The following is an 18107-nucleotide window of genomic DNA, read 5'->3' as shown; positions in this document are numbered from 1 at the left end:
TGTGTACAGTTGCAGCTTCATAACCTCCCACTCCATCATTTGTCTGCTTCAATGAGGGAAACAAGAGTTAGGAGTTTTATGTCTGTCTTTCATTCACTGTAAGTTACGTCTAAGGTCCAAGAATACCAGAGTGGATGCTTACTGTCTTCTAGTAATAAACTGCAAAAAGTGTTGCAAAAAACCATCCAATTTCAGTCTCCAGTAATAAAGCCTTTCAGATGTTTGTGGTTTGCTGGCTGTTACTTTCATCATCCTACCCACTTAGTTGTAACCAGAATCAAATTTCACCAATGTGTTAAACAACATACAAAAAAATACATGGAATGTGCTGCTGACTTGCAAGGCTTAGCATATAAGTGGCATTATTCTCGTAAACAGAGTGGCACATCATATACAGACTTATAATCCAGGATGCTGTTATAAATCTTTCTCCTGGTAGAGAAGTTAATGCAAGGGCTTTAGGGTCATCTGAGCGAACCTTGGGCAATGTGCTACAAATTGCCAAAGCTCTTGCTGTAACTGGATTGGTGCAAGCTCCTTTGGGCATTGACTGTTAGTAGTATTAGCCACTGTTGTGGTCAATAATCAACTGACTCCTTCCATTCAACATAATCATCTGACTTAATGAGCACCTGTTTATCTGGTGACTCAGATACAGTAGTTACTGCAGTAGTTGGAGGACCACTGCCCTTATCGTAAGTCTATGTGCAAAAGCAGAAGTCCTTTGTTCACCTATGACATGTCCCAGATCAAATAAACATGCATGCAACAGTTGCTCCCCATCACTATTAGTGGGTCCCAGGAAATTCATGCAATCAAATCTTGTGCAGGTTGCAGCCCACAGCATCAATGGTGTCACTGCCCTGTTCATGGCATCACCTGTTTTGCCTGCTGCAAACTGGGGTATCTAGCAAGTGTCTGCCTCAGCTAGCACATGGCAACAGCCATCAATGAATTGCTCATTATTTCACTTGGGGCCACTAGTGTCAGCACATGGGATGCAGAAGCTCATGTTGCAGCTAGAAATTAATGGAGTAAATGCAGGCTTCCAGTTGGATACAAACACTACCATTTCTATAACATGGATATGTACTGATTCATCAGCTCCCCACATCTGTACTCTCCTCTGGCAAAAAGGCCAGTTGATACCATTATGAGGTCAGATCGCAGTCCACACAGGCTATATGGTCTGCCTAAAATACACAAAGATGGCGACCATGGACACTTTGTTAGAGCTATTGGCTCTCCAATGTACGATACCTGTCTAAAAAGTATCTGACCTTTGGCCAGAAAAAATATTTCGAATACCTGATGGGGTTGGGACCCTAATTCTCTTCAAAGTAGGCCCCTTGTGCTTGCACACACTTGGCCCACCGATACTTCCACTGCTGGAAACACCCTCTGGAAGTTGTCTTTTGGAATGGTGTTAAGCTTCATCATCGTGTTCCGCATTATCTCTTCTCTACTTTCAAAACAGGATCCTTTCAGTGGCATCTTCAGTTTTGGAAACAACCAGAAGTCACATGGAGCCATGTCTAGAGAGTAGGGAGGCTGGTGAACGGCTGTGATTCCATGCTTGGCCAAGAAATTTTGGATCAAGTGGGATGAATGTGTGTGGGCATTATCGTGATGCAGTTGCCAGTTTTTCGCTGTCCACATGTCTGGTCTTTTGTGTGGAACTACATCATGGAGTCGCTGGAGACCATCTTGATAGTACTCCTTCGGCACTGTTTGTCCTTCCAGTGTGTATTTGTGATACATAATTTCACGGACAGCAAAGAAGACAGTTAGCATCACCTTGATTTTGCTTCACACCTGCCCACTTTCTTCAGCCTTGGAGACTCGGGATGCTTCCATTGTGACAACTGACTTTTTGTTTCTGGGTTGGACCCGTACACCTATGACTCAGCTCCAGTTATCATGGTGTTCAGAAACCCAGGATCAGTGTTGGTGGTGTCCAGAAGGTCCTGTGCAACGTCAAAACGAAGGTATTTTTGTTCTGGTGACAACAACTTGGGCACGAATTTCGCAGCCACTCGGTGCATGTTCAAATCATCATGCAAAATTGCATGTGCCGAATCTTTACTCACTCCAACCTGTTGGAAAATCTCCCACATGGTCAAACAATGGCCTGCCATCACCAAATGTTGTACCCTCTCAACAACAGCTGCACTCCAAGTAGTTTGGGGCCTGCCAGAATGCTGGCCACTCTCCACTGATGTGTGGCCATTTTTGAATCGGTTGAACCACTCCTTAATGTGTGTTACACCCATCGCATCTTCTCCAAACACCTGCTGCATCTTACAAATTGTTTCACTTTGAGAATCACTAAGCTTTTGACAAAATTTGATGCAGTATCTTTGCTCAACACGTTCAGTCATCTCAAGAGAATTAGTAGTCTGACAAACACATTGTGTAGCACCTCACTTAGCAACCAACAGGCAGCGACTGGTGTTCTGGAAGGAGGGGACAAAATTCATGCATGTGCAAAAAGGTCTCTTCCTTTACTGTGTACAGAGATGCCATGCTATCGTCTATTTTGTGTGGGAAAATAAAAGGTCAGATACTTTTTAGACAGACCTCATATAAACTGACAAAATAATTCATTAAATTGTTGAGACCTGTAGTTGGAACTGTGAACATCACATTAAGAACTCATAGATGTTTGCTGAACCAAGACATGAACACAGTTCTAAGTCAAGTCACAATCAGCCTCGACACGGTCTCCCTTCCTACAAAGTACCAATGTAAGATACAATAAAACTACTGGCCACTCATTTCTCTTCTAAATTTTAAAGTTATTTTGGTATACCTTGATGACCACTTATATTTTCTACAGTGGAAATAATTATGAAATGGCTGATGGAGCAACCATGAGTTCGCCAGTGTCACCAACCATAGTTATCTTTTTCATGGCGTGTTCTGAAGAATGAGCATTGATCACTGCTCCCTTATGTCCATCCTGCTTCTTCAGGTAATATGTTGACAATACTTTTCAATCTGGCCGAATGGCAGTGCGGCACTGCAGCACTTCATCAACCACATGAATTTACAATGCATGTGGATGATGATATTTGGTTTGTAGTGGACTCAGCTGTGTGGTTATCTGCACCCGTACAAATTCCCAATCTTCTCCATTTCCAGTCCTGTCACTTTTTCAAAAGAAGAAGAAGAAGAAATGATGAGGCCAACACAAACCAGTCCCTGGACAGAGAAAAATCACTGACCCAGCTGGGAATCGAACCCAGGACTCTGTGAGTGGATGTGGAGGAGGACAGGAAGTTGCCCTTTATAGATGTATTGCTCGAACACAAATAAGAGGGATGACTGTCATTCTGTGCACAGCAAATTGATGTACATCGATTTTTATCCAAACAGGCATAGCTTTCACCATACAGCTCAGAAGAGAGCTATTCTGAACATCTGAATACACAGAGCCAGGACTATTTTGAACAAGAACCACTTACTTCCAAGATTACACATCTAATGATAGTGTAGAGAAGGAAACGGTATTCTGTCCCTAATATTAATCAATACTGTTGGGGAAACCAAGACATGAAACCATTCAACTAAGCCAGACCACCACATGGTTCAGCTTTCATTCTGTTGTGCAACAACTAGTATAATACATAGTGTCCTAAAGAGGCATGGAATAAACCAGTACCCCAGTCACAAAGTAAAACTAAAGAAATTTTGTGAGCCATTAAAGATAATTTTGCCTGAGAGTCATAGGAATCTATAATATTCCTTGTGAGTGTTTTAAAAGTTATTTGGGCCAGTCTATGTGTACTGTTGCTGATTGCTGTGTTGAGTGTGAGCCTCACTTTAAACACAGAATCTCAAAAAATCTGTGGTGGCTGTGTGCAGCCTATTAAACGAACACAAGATTTTGTTTGAACGAATGAGAATTCTTGATCATGCATGAAACTATTGGCACTATTTGATCAAGGAAGCAGTTGAAATTAGACTATGTGAAAACTACTTCAATAGACACAGGATATGCTCTTAGCAACCAATGGGAGTGTTGATGAAGAGCACAGAGATAGGCCTCTGGTAGTTTACCACTAGGTGCGAGTGATGACACTGCATGCACTGCTGGACAGAGAGCAAACACACTCCATGGACACAGAGGGTGTCACCTCTGTACATGTCACTTCCACAATATCATGACACAGATTTTTTAAACAAGTTCATGAAATAATCACACTGAGTTACTGTAACAAATCTGCTCATATTAGTGACTTTGACACTGAAATGTGGAATGGATGAATGCACTCTATGAAGTTTTACATTGAGACATTAAGATGAAAATAGCTAATCATGACTCTGCCATGGTGAAGTTACTGCAACATTTACTAGGAGCTAAATCCCTATTGCTATATAAAGTGAACAAAATTAGTGGCAATGACATTATGAGGAAGCAGGTAATAATTAGATTTATCTATGCGATAGACGATTGGGAAATAAATAAACTTGGGTGGATTATTTTATTCATACCACACACACTGCCATGGGGATTTACTGAGCCTCTTGTAAATTTCACAGGATAGTAGTTTTCTTCCTTTCTAAACTGTCAAATTACTTCGATAACCAAAGCTATTTTCCAGTACAGAAAAATTAGAGCAAAAAAATTATAACTACAGTTATGATATTATAAACATACTGAAACGTCCAGGTAATAATATTATTTTCTGGGTGGTGGAAACTTTAATTACAAATAACTTTTTAGTTCATGACTTTTCACAAATAATAAAATGTTTACTGAAAGAGTGAAATGAGGGCCTTAAAATAATTTATGTCACTCTGTAAATAAACAGTTGTTATCTCACGATATGTTTCCAACCATATGGCTTCTGAATAAAGTAAATTACAGATTTATCTTAAAAGAACATATACAGTGAATCATTAACTACACCACTGGCATTAGCAGAACTCAAATAAACTGATGAATAAATAATTTTACTGGAACATCGCCTAAATAAGAATTTTGGTCTTTATGTAAATGTTCTGCATCTACTATCAGCATAATATAAAAAAGAAATTAAAAAAGTTATCTGAGGAGTAGAGTTTAGCAAATGGAATTATTCCAACTTGCTAAGTTTCAAATTACTCTTCTGTAAGGTAGAAGCACGTCTTCTGCTGCCCCCATCTCATGAAGTGAGTCTCAAACTCTCAAATCCAAAATGGCTCATGTAAATAAGTGTTTATGAAGTTACTGTTGTGTCTTGCATCTGTTCTATGTCATTTCCAAAAAGTATAATGAGTTCTCAGTCTTGTTCTATCCCCTAAGTGCACCTATTGTAAGAATGACAATTTGATTCAGTCAAGGTGGAATCTGTAGATAGCCTACTCATGAAGGCAACTGGCCAAAAAAGTGTGGAATTGTGGCTCAAATCCAGGGCATGGCAGAGTTCTTACTTGTCTTCACAAATATGCAAATAAACTATGTTCAAACTACTGTGCCTTCTTGAAGATAATACTTCAAACCATACACTGCAATGCTAAAAAAATCCTATATTTTGATTCTTTCAATACTTGGCTCTAGAGGGCAGGGCATATTATCATACTATGAGTGTCATTATTGGAAGTACTACAGAAAAAACTTAGGTGCTAATAAACAGCTGTATCACCTACTTCTACTGTATTCACCACAGCTGTGAAGTAATACAGCAGTGCTTAATTCTACTCAGTCATCTAAATTTTAAAATTACCTCTTCATTCACGTAATCTTGCAATTCTTCCTTTATTTTCACACTGGAGGGGTATACCTCGACCTGTGGTAAAAGTAACACAAAGTATAGTGGATATATTAATCTTCACATATTGTTTCCAAGTTTCACAAGTTTCCAGCTAAATTAAAGCACTTGTCAAGAATAAATGACACCACATAATTTAACAATTATCATTTTATTGCCTGTTCTCAGTTTTCTTTTGTGAGAGAATAATTGTGGGTCACACACAGTCAATAAGATTTATTTCGATTACACTGAAAATAAAATTATGTGACTGATAACATTATTTTATAGATATGTGCCAATACAGAACCATTCTGCATATAATTTCTCATGTACTGATGGAACACCCATGCAACTTTTACACAAATTTGAGCTACTAATAAACCATGAACTTTTGTACAACAGAAGTAGTGCAAAAGATAAATGTGGTATGTAATCTTCATTTCTGTGGTTATTTCAAAGAAGAGTAGTATGAGAAGATTAATATAGAAAAGATAGGTGTTATACACGGTGATTCAAAAAGAATACCACAACTTCAGGAATTTAAAACTCTGCAACGACAAAAGGCAGAGCTAAGCACTATCTGTCGGCGAATTAAGGGAGCTACAAAGTTTCATTTAGTTGTACATTTGTTCGCTTGAGGCGCTGTTGACTAGGCGTCAGCGTCAGTTGATGCTAAGATGGCGACCGCTCAACAGAAAGCTTTTTGTGTTATTGAGTACGGCAGAAGTGAATTGACGACAGTTGTTCAGCGTGCATTTCGAACGAAGTATGGTGTTAAACCTCCTGATAGGTGGTGTGTTAAATGTTGGTATAAACAGTTTACAGAGAATGGGTGTTTGTGCAAAGGGAAAAGTTCTGGACGGCCGAGAACGAGTGATGAAAATGTAGCACACATCCAGCAAGCATTTGTTCACAGCCCAGGAAAATCGACTTGCAGAGCTAGCAGAGAGCTGCAAATTCCACAATCAACTGTATGGAGAGTCCTATGAAAAAGGTTAGTTATGAAACCTTATCGTCTGAAATTGGTTCAAGCACTGTCTGCAGCTGATAAGATTAAAAGAATCGATTTCTGTGATTTTATCCTTGCTCAAATGGAAACAGATGAAACTTTCGTTTCAAAGATTGTGTTTAGTGATGAAGCAACTTTCCACACTAACGGGAAAGTCAACCGTCACAATGTCTGTATATGGGGCACTGAGAATCCGCGGGAAACAACTCAGTATGAACGTGACTCGCCTAAGGTGAACGTTTTCTGTGCCATTTCAGCCAATAAAGTTTTCGGTTCCTTTTTCTTCGAAGGTGCTACTGTAACTGGACTACAGTATCTGGAGATGTTAGAGAATTGGCTGTTCCCTCAGCTCGAACAAGAAGCACAACAATTCATATTTCAGCAGGATGGAGCGCCACCACATTGGCACTTATCTGTCCGTAACTACCTGAACGTCAACTACCCGAGGCGATGGATTGGCCGCCAGGCAGCCCGTGACAGAGCACTTCATCACTGGCCTGCAAGAAGCCCTGATCTTACCCCCTGCGATTTTTTCTTATGGGGGTATGTTAAGGATACGGTGTTTCGACCACCTCTCCCAGCCACCATTGATGATTTGAAACGAGAAATAACAGCAGCTATCCAAACTGTTATGCCTGATATGCAACAGAGAGTGTGGAACGAGTTGGAGTATCGGGTTGATATTGCTTGTGTGTCTGGAGGGGGCCATATTGAACATCTCTGAACTTGTTTTTGAGTGAAAAAAAAAACCTTTTTAAATACTCTTTGTAATGATGTATAACAGAAGGTTATATTATGTTTCTTTCATTAAATACACATTTTTAAAGTTGTGGTATTCTTTTTGAATCACCCTGTATATCACAAACTATTCCAGCTGTTCTCATTGTCAGACCAATGGCAGATACCATTCAAAAAATGAATGCCCTGAATATGGGCAAGATAATCCTCAAATCAAGTAAATGATAATATGTGATATATTCAAAATGCAAAGACTGAAATCTGCACTACGCTCATCTGTCCTGTTGTTCTTAGTCTAGGCTTACACTGAATGTGGAGTCTAGCTTGACTCGATCCATACAAATTCTGCAATATTGTCATTGCATATAAGTACTCTGCCGAAGCTATTTTTACATTGCAGTTTTCTCAGGCAAGTTCTTACATTTGCATTGTCACTGCTTCCAGAGAAACTTTGAAGATTAGTGAGGCATAGGAAGTAACAGGTATTGTACAGTGTGACAAAGTTTCAATCACATTTCAAGTTACATTATTTACACCAAAAATTGCTTAATTCTTCTGTAAAAGCCTTGCAACTTTACAAACATTTATTGTGATGAAAAGATGCCTATGTAAGACATAGTTACAAGAGTCAGTATTTCAGTCTGTAACCTCTTAGTTTTGCCACAACTCTGTTACTGTCACAAATATACACACGGCAGTTTATCAGATTGCATGTACACAGTATTGTATGTTTACTAAATGCCATTTGTCCGAAATCAAAATTTCCTGCTTTGTTCTTACTGAGGCCTACTTTACAATTCAGATCAAAGTACTAATATAGAAACTAGTAACTGCAATAAATGTCTCTTCAAACATCTTTCAAAGGAACTATGAGATAAATATACAACATGACTCTGCACTGGCAGACTGATGACATGACAACATGGTAGAGATATAAGCCTTAAGTAATGACCCATGGATGATGTCAGCAACAGAAAAATAGAAGCTGAAACTAGTGGGAATATATGGGGAAATGGTTTTAATGACACTTATCTTGTTATTACTACCTTCAGACAAAAATAAATAAATAAATAAATAAAAATCTTGAGAATACCAGACTACAGCAGAAAAGTTGGGTTTTCATTTAATGATATATTGATAACAATGGAAAAAAGACAATTATGACACAATTATTTTGCTTTCTCAACTCACAATCAACCTATGACCTTCCAATTGAACCACTGGCTATGCTACAACCCTGTCTCCACATCATTAAAGAAACAATATAGGTGTAGAATACAACTCTATCCAAAACATCTTTATCTTAAAATGAATTGCAAGTGTAGCAAAAATATAACCTAATATGCCACTTACAACTAAATCGCAAACTAAAACAACTGCAATCTACAACTGGAACACACAAAAACAATATCCAAGATGCCACCTATGTATGACACACTTAAAAAAATGAACTGATAGCTCGCATTGTTCACTAGAACCATAATATATAACATATATAAAGAATGGACTAAATCTACAATACTTTACTATTGATGTCACAGACCTGTGTATAGACACCATCTTTGAGGCTGCAGTTGTACATATACCTAAACATAATAATATTGTTGCATCTGTATATCGCACACTATCTTCTAGTGAATATGAATTTATGGTAAATTTAAAAAACTGTTAGTCTTACTAACTAAGCCTAAATATAAATACCAAAGAATCTTAATTTTTGGTGATATTAATATGGATATCAGGGTACAGAATCATATCATATTGGAATTCTTGGATAGCCTAAGAGCTTTCGATTGCTATTGTCTAAATGATAAGCCTACAAGATATAATGCATGCTTAGACAATATAATAAGTAATATCCATGAAAATAATGTTGAAATTGGAGTAGTCAAGTTAGGCCTAGCTGACCATGATGGCCTATGGATTACAGTTCCAGTCAGCATTCCAGATGAACAACACAAAACTGTTAGACCTATGAATGAATGCAACATAAGAGAGTTTAGAACTATATTAAGGTCAGTTAACTGGAATGACATCTTATACAAAGATATGTGTGTGAATAACACAAGCAAATTATTTATAGAGGAAATTGCAAGAATATTTGATGAGTGTTGTCCCAGATTAGTAAAAAGACAGAATAATAACCAAGCTCATAAACCACAGAGACTAAATAATTGGTTTACACCATACCTCAACAGCATCAGGATTATGCTTCTTATGTTCAAGGACAGATCTCATAACAGCAACGAGTACAAAGAGATGTACATTAGAATAAGAAAAATTTATAGATCTGAAATAAGTTTGGCAAAACGTAGGGCGAATGATAACTATATTCTTCAATCCAGAAACAGCTGTAAAGCTGCCTGGGAAGTAATTAAAAATGAAATAAATAGACCAACAACTCAACTAGCTATATCCATAGCCCCAGATATCTTAAACTCACACTTTGTTAACTTCAGTTTATGACAAGATTTGTCTCCCCTCAATGCCATGCTTGATGCTAAAACTCTTTTATGTTCAAATAAGTATGTAGTCCATAAATTCTGCTGGGCAACAGTAACTGAAAATGATGTTAGCAAAGCAATAGGCAAACTAAGTAGTTCCAGAGCAGAGGACTTCTATAGTCTGTCAAACTTTGTCATAAAGAAGATATCAAGTGATCTTCTGCCCCCTTTAACCACTCTCCTTAACCGCATATTACAGCAAGGGATTTTCCCCGGCTGTTTGAAAATAGCAGTAACTATTCCCATATTTAAGAAAGGAGATAAATCAAATCCAAGTAACTATCGCCCTATCTCATTAACCCCAATAATATCTAAAATAATCGAAGACTGTGTTCACCAACAAATGAATCTCTATTTTGAGAGGAATAATTTGTTAAGTAACTCACAGTATGGATTCAGGTCTAAACTATCCACAGTTAAAGCAGTTGAAAATATTGTTAGTGATATATATGATGGCTTTGAAAATAATTCAATCTCCTGTGCTACTCTCCTAGACCTGAGTAAAGCATTTGACACTGTATCCCATAGTACTTTGATCATGAAATTAAGACTCTACGACATGGAAGAGCACACCCTGAAATTATTAGAATCCTACTTAAGCAACAGAGTACAATTTGTTAGTGTAAATGGTAATTGTACAAACAGTATCTAAAAGTAAATTTAAGACAACATTGGGTCAATGGCTTAAAGGTAAAGCATTTTACTCAGTTGATGAATTTAAAGATTGTAATATGGCAGATTTGCTGTTTTAATATAGAGAAAGGTACATCTGCCTGTAGTAGGGCCTAAATTTGTGTCAATAGCTTAGGATAATGACATAGTGTCATCAACATGAATACTCCCTGCTTTATTTTTAACATAAAGTTATCTTCATTCATAGTTTACACATTAAAGTTAACACTTAAAGCAAGTGTATTAGATCAGAATAAATCCATTTTTTTTGCAAACATACTGCCAATGAATGTGCATTAATATTACCTTTAAATTCATAAAATTGGTCTGTAGTGCAGCCAATGTCTAGGTTAGGTTGGAAGGTGACTGGCTCTGAGTTGCCATAGTGGTAGTGAACAATGCAGTTAATCTTATATAGGCCTATACAATGTAATAATCAGCTTCCTGCTCCTATTTTATTTTTAAATTCAATTACATCCCTAATATTTAGCATATCATCATATCCATACTTAAACTGCATATTGAAGTTGTCATTTAAAATAAGCATACAAAAGCATAACAACTTACAAGAATCTTCAACTTCTGTCAGCATAAATCATGAAAAAAACAGATCATGGGTAAATGGCCATATATCAGTGTCCAATGAGCACAACATTCCAGTAAGTGCCTGTGCTATTATACATGTGCCAACAAACAGTTCATCAGCTCACCTGATGATGGCATCAAGGTCATCAGCTGACATACTGTGCCCATTGGAACCGACTTCTTGCAGATCATGCGTCAACTATTTCAACAGCATACCTTAATTTTATGCAAACATATCATCAGTGCCCATGAACAGCACATTAAGAATTTCAACAAATTACAAAAACTAAAGTTAAACTCCCCCCTCCACAATTTGAGAATATTAAGACACATTGCAATCTCTGGACAATGTTGTGAAATGCTGCATATAACCTCAGAAAGCCACAATTTTTTATTACAATGAATTAATCATGCTACCAGAAATGTGACATGAATTCTCTTTATTTGCACAGCATATTGTACACAGAAATTAATGAAACAATGGTAAGAAATCTCCTACCATGGAGCCTGGTGTACTTGGTATGTCATTTTTTCTCTCTTCTTTTATCCAAATAGTTATTCGATGGTCCATTGCTGCAGCTATTAGTCCCTGAAACACAAGCAACCGGATAAGAACAGTCACATTTGATTTCCACTGTTGCTGTGAGATACAAATCAAAGGCATTATTTTCAATCCAGTACTATTTGCAGCAGATGAACCACTAACCAGACATAAGTGCAACATTAGCTGAAGAACAAGATGGCTGGCTCTGAGCACTATGGGACTTATCATCGAAGGACAAGAGTCCATGATAATAACTGAGGTGCAACTGTCAGGTAATGAACAGCCATAACTTATTATCTCAAAATGACAGAAAATTAAAGTTTTGCAGAAGCTATCACATGGAAAGAAATGATGATATTGATTGCTATTGTTCGTGTCATTGGAGTTAGGGATAGTAAACTACTAACTACTGTGAGCCCTACGGGATCATCATCATCATCATCATCATCATCTTCTTCTTCTTCTTGCAGTACGGCCTCTGTACATAACAACAGAGTGGAATTTATACTGCTTAATCATGTCTGCAACATTTGGAGTACTTAATCTCAAAACACAGGAGTCAGTCTGCAGTTTGTTCACTCTAATATTCATATCTACCCATACGCAGTGCTCAGCAGCCTATGAAGCACTCTTTGTTACACGGTGAATATGCATTTTTGACACAGTTGCTTTTATATGGCTTTCCTTATACATGGTATAGTTGTATAGCTACTCAGGCTAGAGATAATACTCCCATGTTGAATTTTATACCAGCTCACTAAAGAAAAACACACATACTGCAATGCACTACAACTTATTCTTTATTATCTATTACCTTTAATATGGTATAAAGTCCTCTTACAAAACTAATTTGTTTAAATTGCTCCTCTTAAGTTTGTATCCATGGTGAATGTTTTGTTACATTCTGATGATGTATGACTCTTGTCAGTGAAAATAGTCCTTCCTAGACGAATTACTTTCTTTTTACATAAATCTGCAAAGCTGTTGCACTTTCTTTATACAAAACTACACTGGAATACACACATTCTGGCAAATTGTTGTTAACCCTCAATTTGCAAGTTTATGAAGCAGAAAAAATAATAGGTATAAAAAGGGAAAGACTCTAAATAGTTGCAACAAATGCAACAGAAAACCAAAGTACCAGTGGCAGGCAAGTGTGCATTTTACAAAGTGTCTTGATAGTAGTAACAATATAAATACAGGCCATCATCATTAAAAAATAAGCGACAGACCAGAACACAAGTATGATACAAATGGAAACTTTGGATTTCAAAGAAAAATACTGATTCTTGCTGACAGTCTTGGATGAAATATGGCAGAAATGTTGAAAGAAGTACAACCCAATATAAAACGTTTAGTTAAGCAAGATGCTCCAATGAATGAAGTCTACAGGACCAAAAAAAAAAAAAAGTTGCAGGGCCACAAACCAACCGAGACATTGTTTTAATGTTTGCTGGAGCAAGTGATGTCTACCAAAACAACAACCAAAAAGCTATCAGGTATGCTAGAAGCGTCCTAAATATTTTAAGAAATGTAAACATAGTGTTACCAAGCATACCATTCAGGAAAGATCAATTCCACATCTATGAGTAAACAAGGAAACATAAGTCAAGAACAGAAAAATGGAAAGAAATTACCAAAACCTTCCCAAACACATTGTTTTAAAACTTGATGGCTTAGAAAGAACGCATTATATCAGACAATGAGTTGTATTTGAATAATGTGGGAAAATAATATGTTTGTACAGAAATAAAAAAAAAAAAAAAAAAAAAAAAAAAAACACATATGGAAATTTACTGAGACAAAAGATGATGATCCTATTATTTACAAACGGAAGCAGAAGGGTCAACAAAGCACTAATGTGTGTACAGAAATGAAGGTAACAAAATCCAGGATGGAATGTGGTGTGTGTTTTTTGCTGAAAAAGGCTTTAATGGCCGAGAGCTATAATTGTGTAAATCTTTTTGTTGTGCCTATCATGACTCAGCATCTCCGCTGTATGGTGAGTGGCAACTTTCCTTCTCTAAGATAAACAACACATTGTCCAATTTTGCAAGCTGTGCCCTAAAGGACTAGTTCAAGACAAACTGTGGACTCCAACAGCTTTACGGACCATTGGAATAACACATTCAGTACAGCCCCTCTCTGCAGCAACAAGCACAAATGTAGTTGCAAGAATAAAGAAAAACAAAGATCAGTGCAAACTACAGTGGCAAACAACACTCCAAAGACAAAAAATGAGCTTACCAAAATGACTTTCAAGAACAAACCAGGATTTTTTCTACCTCATGACAGGCAAAGTTGCAGTATAGTACTTTCAACAAATGTAGAAACAATCAATACCTCTACAACCAACTTGATAAAACAAATTGTAGGCGCAACTAAATCTAGACTTCCCCCAAATTCTTTCCCAGTTATGAATCTACATATTCAGTCTCTAAGGAATGACTACCTTTAACTAGAAGTTGTCTTAGATGAGTTTAAGACAGTGTTTGTGTCTTTCAGAGAATTGGTGTACGGAATATCAGTTAACATTCTGGTCTGAGCCGCCAGATATGGTGGTAACGTGTGCGTGAGGTATTCCTGTTTGTGTGAATGAATGTGTGTGTGTTTTTCTTTTTCTGACGAAGGCTGTGGCCAAAAGAAAATTTGTAAGTGCCCTAATTGTGCTTGTCTGCAATTTCGTGTGTCATCTTTATAGTAAGTAGCAATCAATATTCTTCTCAAACTGTTGATATTCCTATCTGGAGTTTCCATTGTTTCATTATACATTCTTTTAGACTAGCTAGCTTTTACTGTAGGGAAAATGTCAAAAATGGTGGTATCTGCATTTATATGAAAAACGGGTAAAATTCAAAAGAAATGATATTTGAAAGTTAATTGTAGAAAAGCATTTTGAAACAGCTGCTATTGAGTTGTATGGTGAGAAAAGGGAAACTGGTAACGACTGTGTATAGGTCACCTTGTGGAGATTTAGAGAAATTTATTTCAAAACTAGACATGGGGTACCTTGAAAAAGTGACTGTGCTTCTTTGTCGGGCTTTTAAGACAATTATGTGAAATGACACAGTTAAATATCATTTCTGAACATTTTACAGTGTTTTAATATGTTATCCCATATTATAGGTCCTACTCTAATAACACTCAGTACAGACTCTCATAGACAATGCATACTTTTTAGATTCCTATGAAGAGGAGGTAATTAATACTGACCTTGGTTTATCTAATTATAATGTTCTTGTGCTTATGGTTTCGCCATACTGTTTGAGAAAGTGTAATAAATGAAACTAGTATCATTTGAGAAGAGGAAGAAATAAAACACACATTGACAATTATAATACAGAAAAGAAGGAAACGGCAAACTACATTAATAACTATTTTTTCAATGTACCACATTCACTAAACTTAAAATTCTCAAAAAGGAAAATAAAAAAGGCTCCAAATGTTGCCTGTAGCATGAACAGTCCTTCAAGAGATGAACAGGAGTAATTAGGGTTGACTAGGAGCTTAAAACCAAAAATGACCGTGGTTGGAGACAGTGTACCAATTTCAATCCAATCACAATAATGACTGCAAAACCTTTAAGACATGTTACAAATGTTACCTTTAGTGAAGGTTTGTTTCCACAGTGGCTAAAAGTGAGAGAGGCATAAAATAGAAAAAGTACCATCCCATATCAGTTCTTTCTGCTTTCTCCAAAATGAAACTGATAGACAGCGATGAACTCTGAACATGGCTTTCATGCAAAACACAGCACAACAGTTGCAGTCTTAGACTACACCCAAGAAATAATAAAAAAATGTGTGGTAGTAATGAATACAGATCTGTCTAAAGCCTTCCAATACCATATGCCATGAAATCCTCATTGATAAGCTGGAAGCAGTTAGTGTCATGGGAAAAGTGGTTTCAGTTGTATCTCAAAAACAGAACTCAGACTGTGAGCTCACCACTGTTAATCCAAATCAGAAAATAAGGGCAGTCTAAATAGCAAAAGAAGTTACTTAACATGTGCCCCTTGGGCAACATCGTCTTTCTCACATACGTGAATCATTTACAGTTGCAACATGATAATCAAAATTTTATTATATGCTGATGACATGAGTGACTATTGATAAAATTAAAAAAATATTACCAAATAAAAAAACTACATTCAGTTTGGTAAAATGATCCGGGATGAAGACTATCTGAAAATGGATGAGCGACTAGTAGCGTGTGCAGTTTGCAAAATGTTAGGAATGCATATACAGTACATGAAGCTATTAATTGGAAGCACCATTTAAGGTTCCTTACACACAGAGCTAATTCAGCCTTCTTTGCACTGAGAGTTATCACAAATATTTGCACTTTCGAAGGTATAAGAATCGCATACTTTTGACATTTCCATTCTGTTGACTCATAAGGAATATCATTTTGGCCCAGTTCAAAAGCTAATTAAAAAAAAAAAAAATTATCTTACGAAACACACTGACCATATAAGGGCCAACAGAGCTACACAAACTCACTGCAGACCTCTTTTCAGGAAATTAGGAATGCTTTGCCACCACCATATATTTTTAAATGTGTACTAATAACCAAAGCAAATATAAGTAATCTCCACACAAATGCTAACTGCCACAATTATAGAATAGGGAACAGGAATGACCTACACATAGAAGAAATAAATAGAGCTCGAAATCAGAAGCATGTAAGATGCATGGGTATTACACTCTAATGCATTGCCTCAAAGATAAAAAGACTTAGACAATATCAATTTTAAATTAGAACTTACATTTCATATTCATAAAAGTTGATAGATCTAAGTATATGAATATCCAGAAGATCGAGAAAATGATTTCGTAAACCAAGCCCCGATGCATGTAGTGCAGCTGTGTGATAAATCCTATCTTTGTAGGTTTCAGTATATACTGTACTACTTAATCTACATTACTATTTATTCTATGTGTAGTTATTACTGGGAAACAAATTATTATACACCATTCTTATGCAAATAAAAATTAAAATTTTCTAGTATGTATTGTAGACAATTTCATTTTGTACATTCCAGACTTTTTTTATTTCTGTGCATGACAAGTCCAATATAGTTTTTACGATGACAACGATGCTAAATTAATAAAAACAATAAATACATGCGGTAACATTTTCTTTTATCTCCACGTACACAATCCCCGAAATGATGTGCTATCTGCTCTTAAATGAGAAATATTGAAGAAGACGATAAAACACCTGACGGTAGAAAAAGGAGCAATACATTAGATATCAGCAAAAGCTCTTCTTGTCCCTTGTGAACCCTTCGTAAACATTATTACATCGCAACTGGTATACAAATTTGCATAGCCAGACAGATCAGGTAAAAAGTTGGTTGTCTTCCATCATCCACCACAATGAAATTAACAATGACATTCACTCTCACTGGAGATCCTAGCATACATAAACTGTTGCAAAAATTTCGGAAGTACAAACCGTTTCTTTTACGAATTCACGGAAGATGCATGTAGTGATTGTATAGGTTGGCGAAAATAGCATGTAATTCACAAGACGCTCTGCCAGATGTTACATGTATTTTTCATATCTGATGCGCAGTATACGTTGCGTATTTGATACGCACCAAAATACTGGTGGAAAAATTAACTCATTAGTCGCATTTAGAAAAATTACATGCTCGTGGGCAATAACACCGGTGGTTTGTTTTGAGAAACCTAACCTAAAGCAGTTACCGATGTACTAAATCCACACATTGTCTCAAACAATAAGCAAATTTGCCAACGCTGATTCCGACTAACCCGTTTCAATACACAAAAATAAATAAATAAATAAATTCCAAACAAGCCGCAACATTAACACGACATTGCTACGAACTGTCGCTACAGTACAAGTTGTTGGAAAAATACTTAATGATGCACAGTCAATTATGAGATTAAAAAGTGATAATTATGTTCGAAGATAAGTTTTGAACATTTCATCTTTTAATTTTGGTAATATTTTGTCACTTGTTTATTACCTGTAGGACGTAGTTTATAAACACCTGCAGACTGCAAACCCACAACTCTGCAGCTGCTTGACTTCTGCTGACAGATCAAAGATTACAAGCTCAATGTCATAAAGAGATTAGATGTGGAAGAAGGAATTAAGTGTTGTGGGCTGCAGAATATTCTTGTCAGAAATGCAGACCTTGCAACAGAGTGAATATGGGACCACTACACTATGTGAAATCTGATTGTTTGCTTAAATAAATAAAAAAACAACAACAACACGCGAAGAGTGTACACTGCTCTGGTACAAAAGTGCCGTCGTTTTCCTCTTGCACGGCTTCTTATTTT

At 36.7% G+C, this 18107-nt stretch overlaps 1 protein-coding gene across 1 annotated transcript in view; it reads right to left on the bottom strand.

Annotated features, from left to right (window-relative positions):
* Window positions 1-17863, bottom strand: part of LOC126427263 (uncharacterized) — a 131897-nt gene extending 114034 nt beyond the window's left edge. The window contains exons 1-3 of the mRNA XM_050089516.1: window positions 17789-17863; window positions 11746-11835; window positions 5712-5774 (exon numbers count right to left, since the gene is read on the bottom strand). Of these exons, the coding sequence (XP_049945473.1) occupies window positions 5712-5774; window positions 11746-11817 (135 nt within the window). The 5' untranslated portion in view covers window positions 11818-11835; window positions 17789-17863. The remainder of the gene's footprint in view (window positions 1-5711; window positions 5775-11745; window positions 11836-17788) is intronic.
* Between the last annotated feature and the right edge of the window lie 244 nt (window positions 17864-18107).

The sequence above is a fragment of the Schistocerca serialis genome, chromosome 11 (assembly GCF_023864345.2).
Source record: "Schistocerca serialis cubense isolate TAMUIC-IGC-003099 chromosome 11, iqSchSeri2.2, whole genome shotgun sequence".
Taxonomy (NCBI): domain Eukaryota; kingdom Metazoa; phylum Arthropoda; class Insecta; order Orthoptera; family Acrididae; genus Schistocerca; species Schistocerca serialis.
The sequence above is the reverse complement of the archived record's forward strand: the minus strand, read 5'-3'. Positions and strand labels throughout refer to the sequence as shown.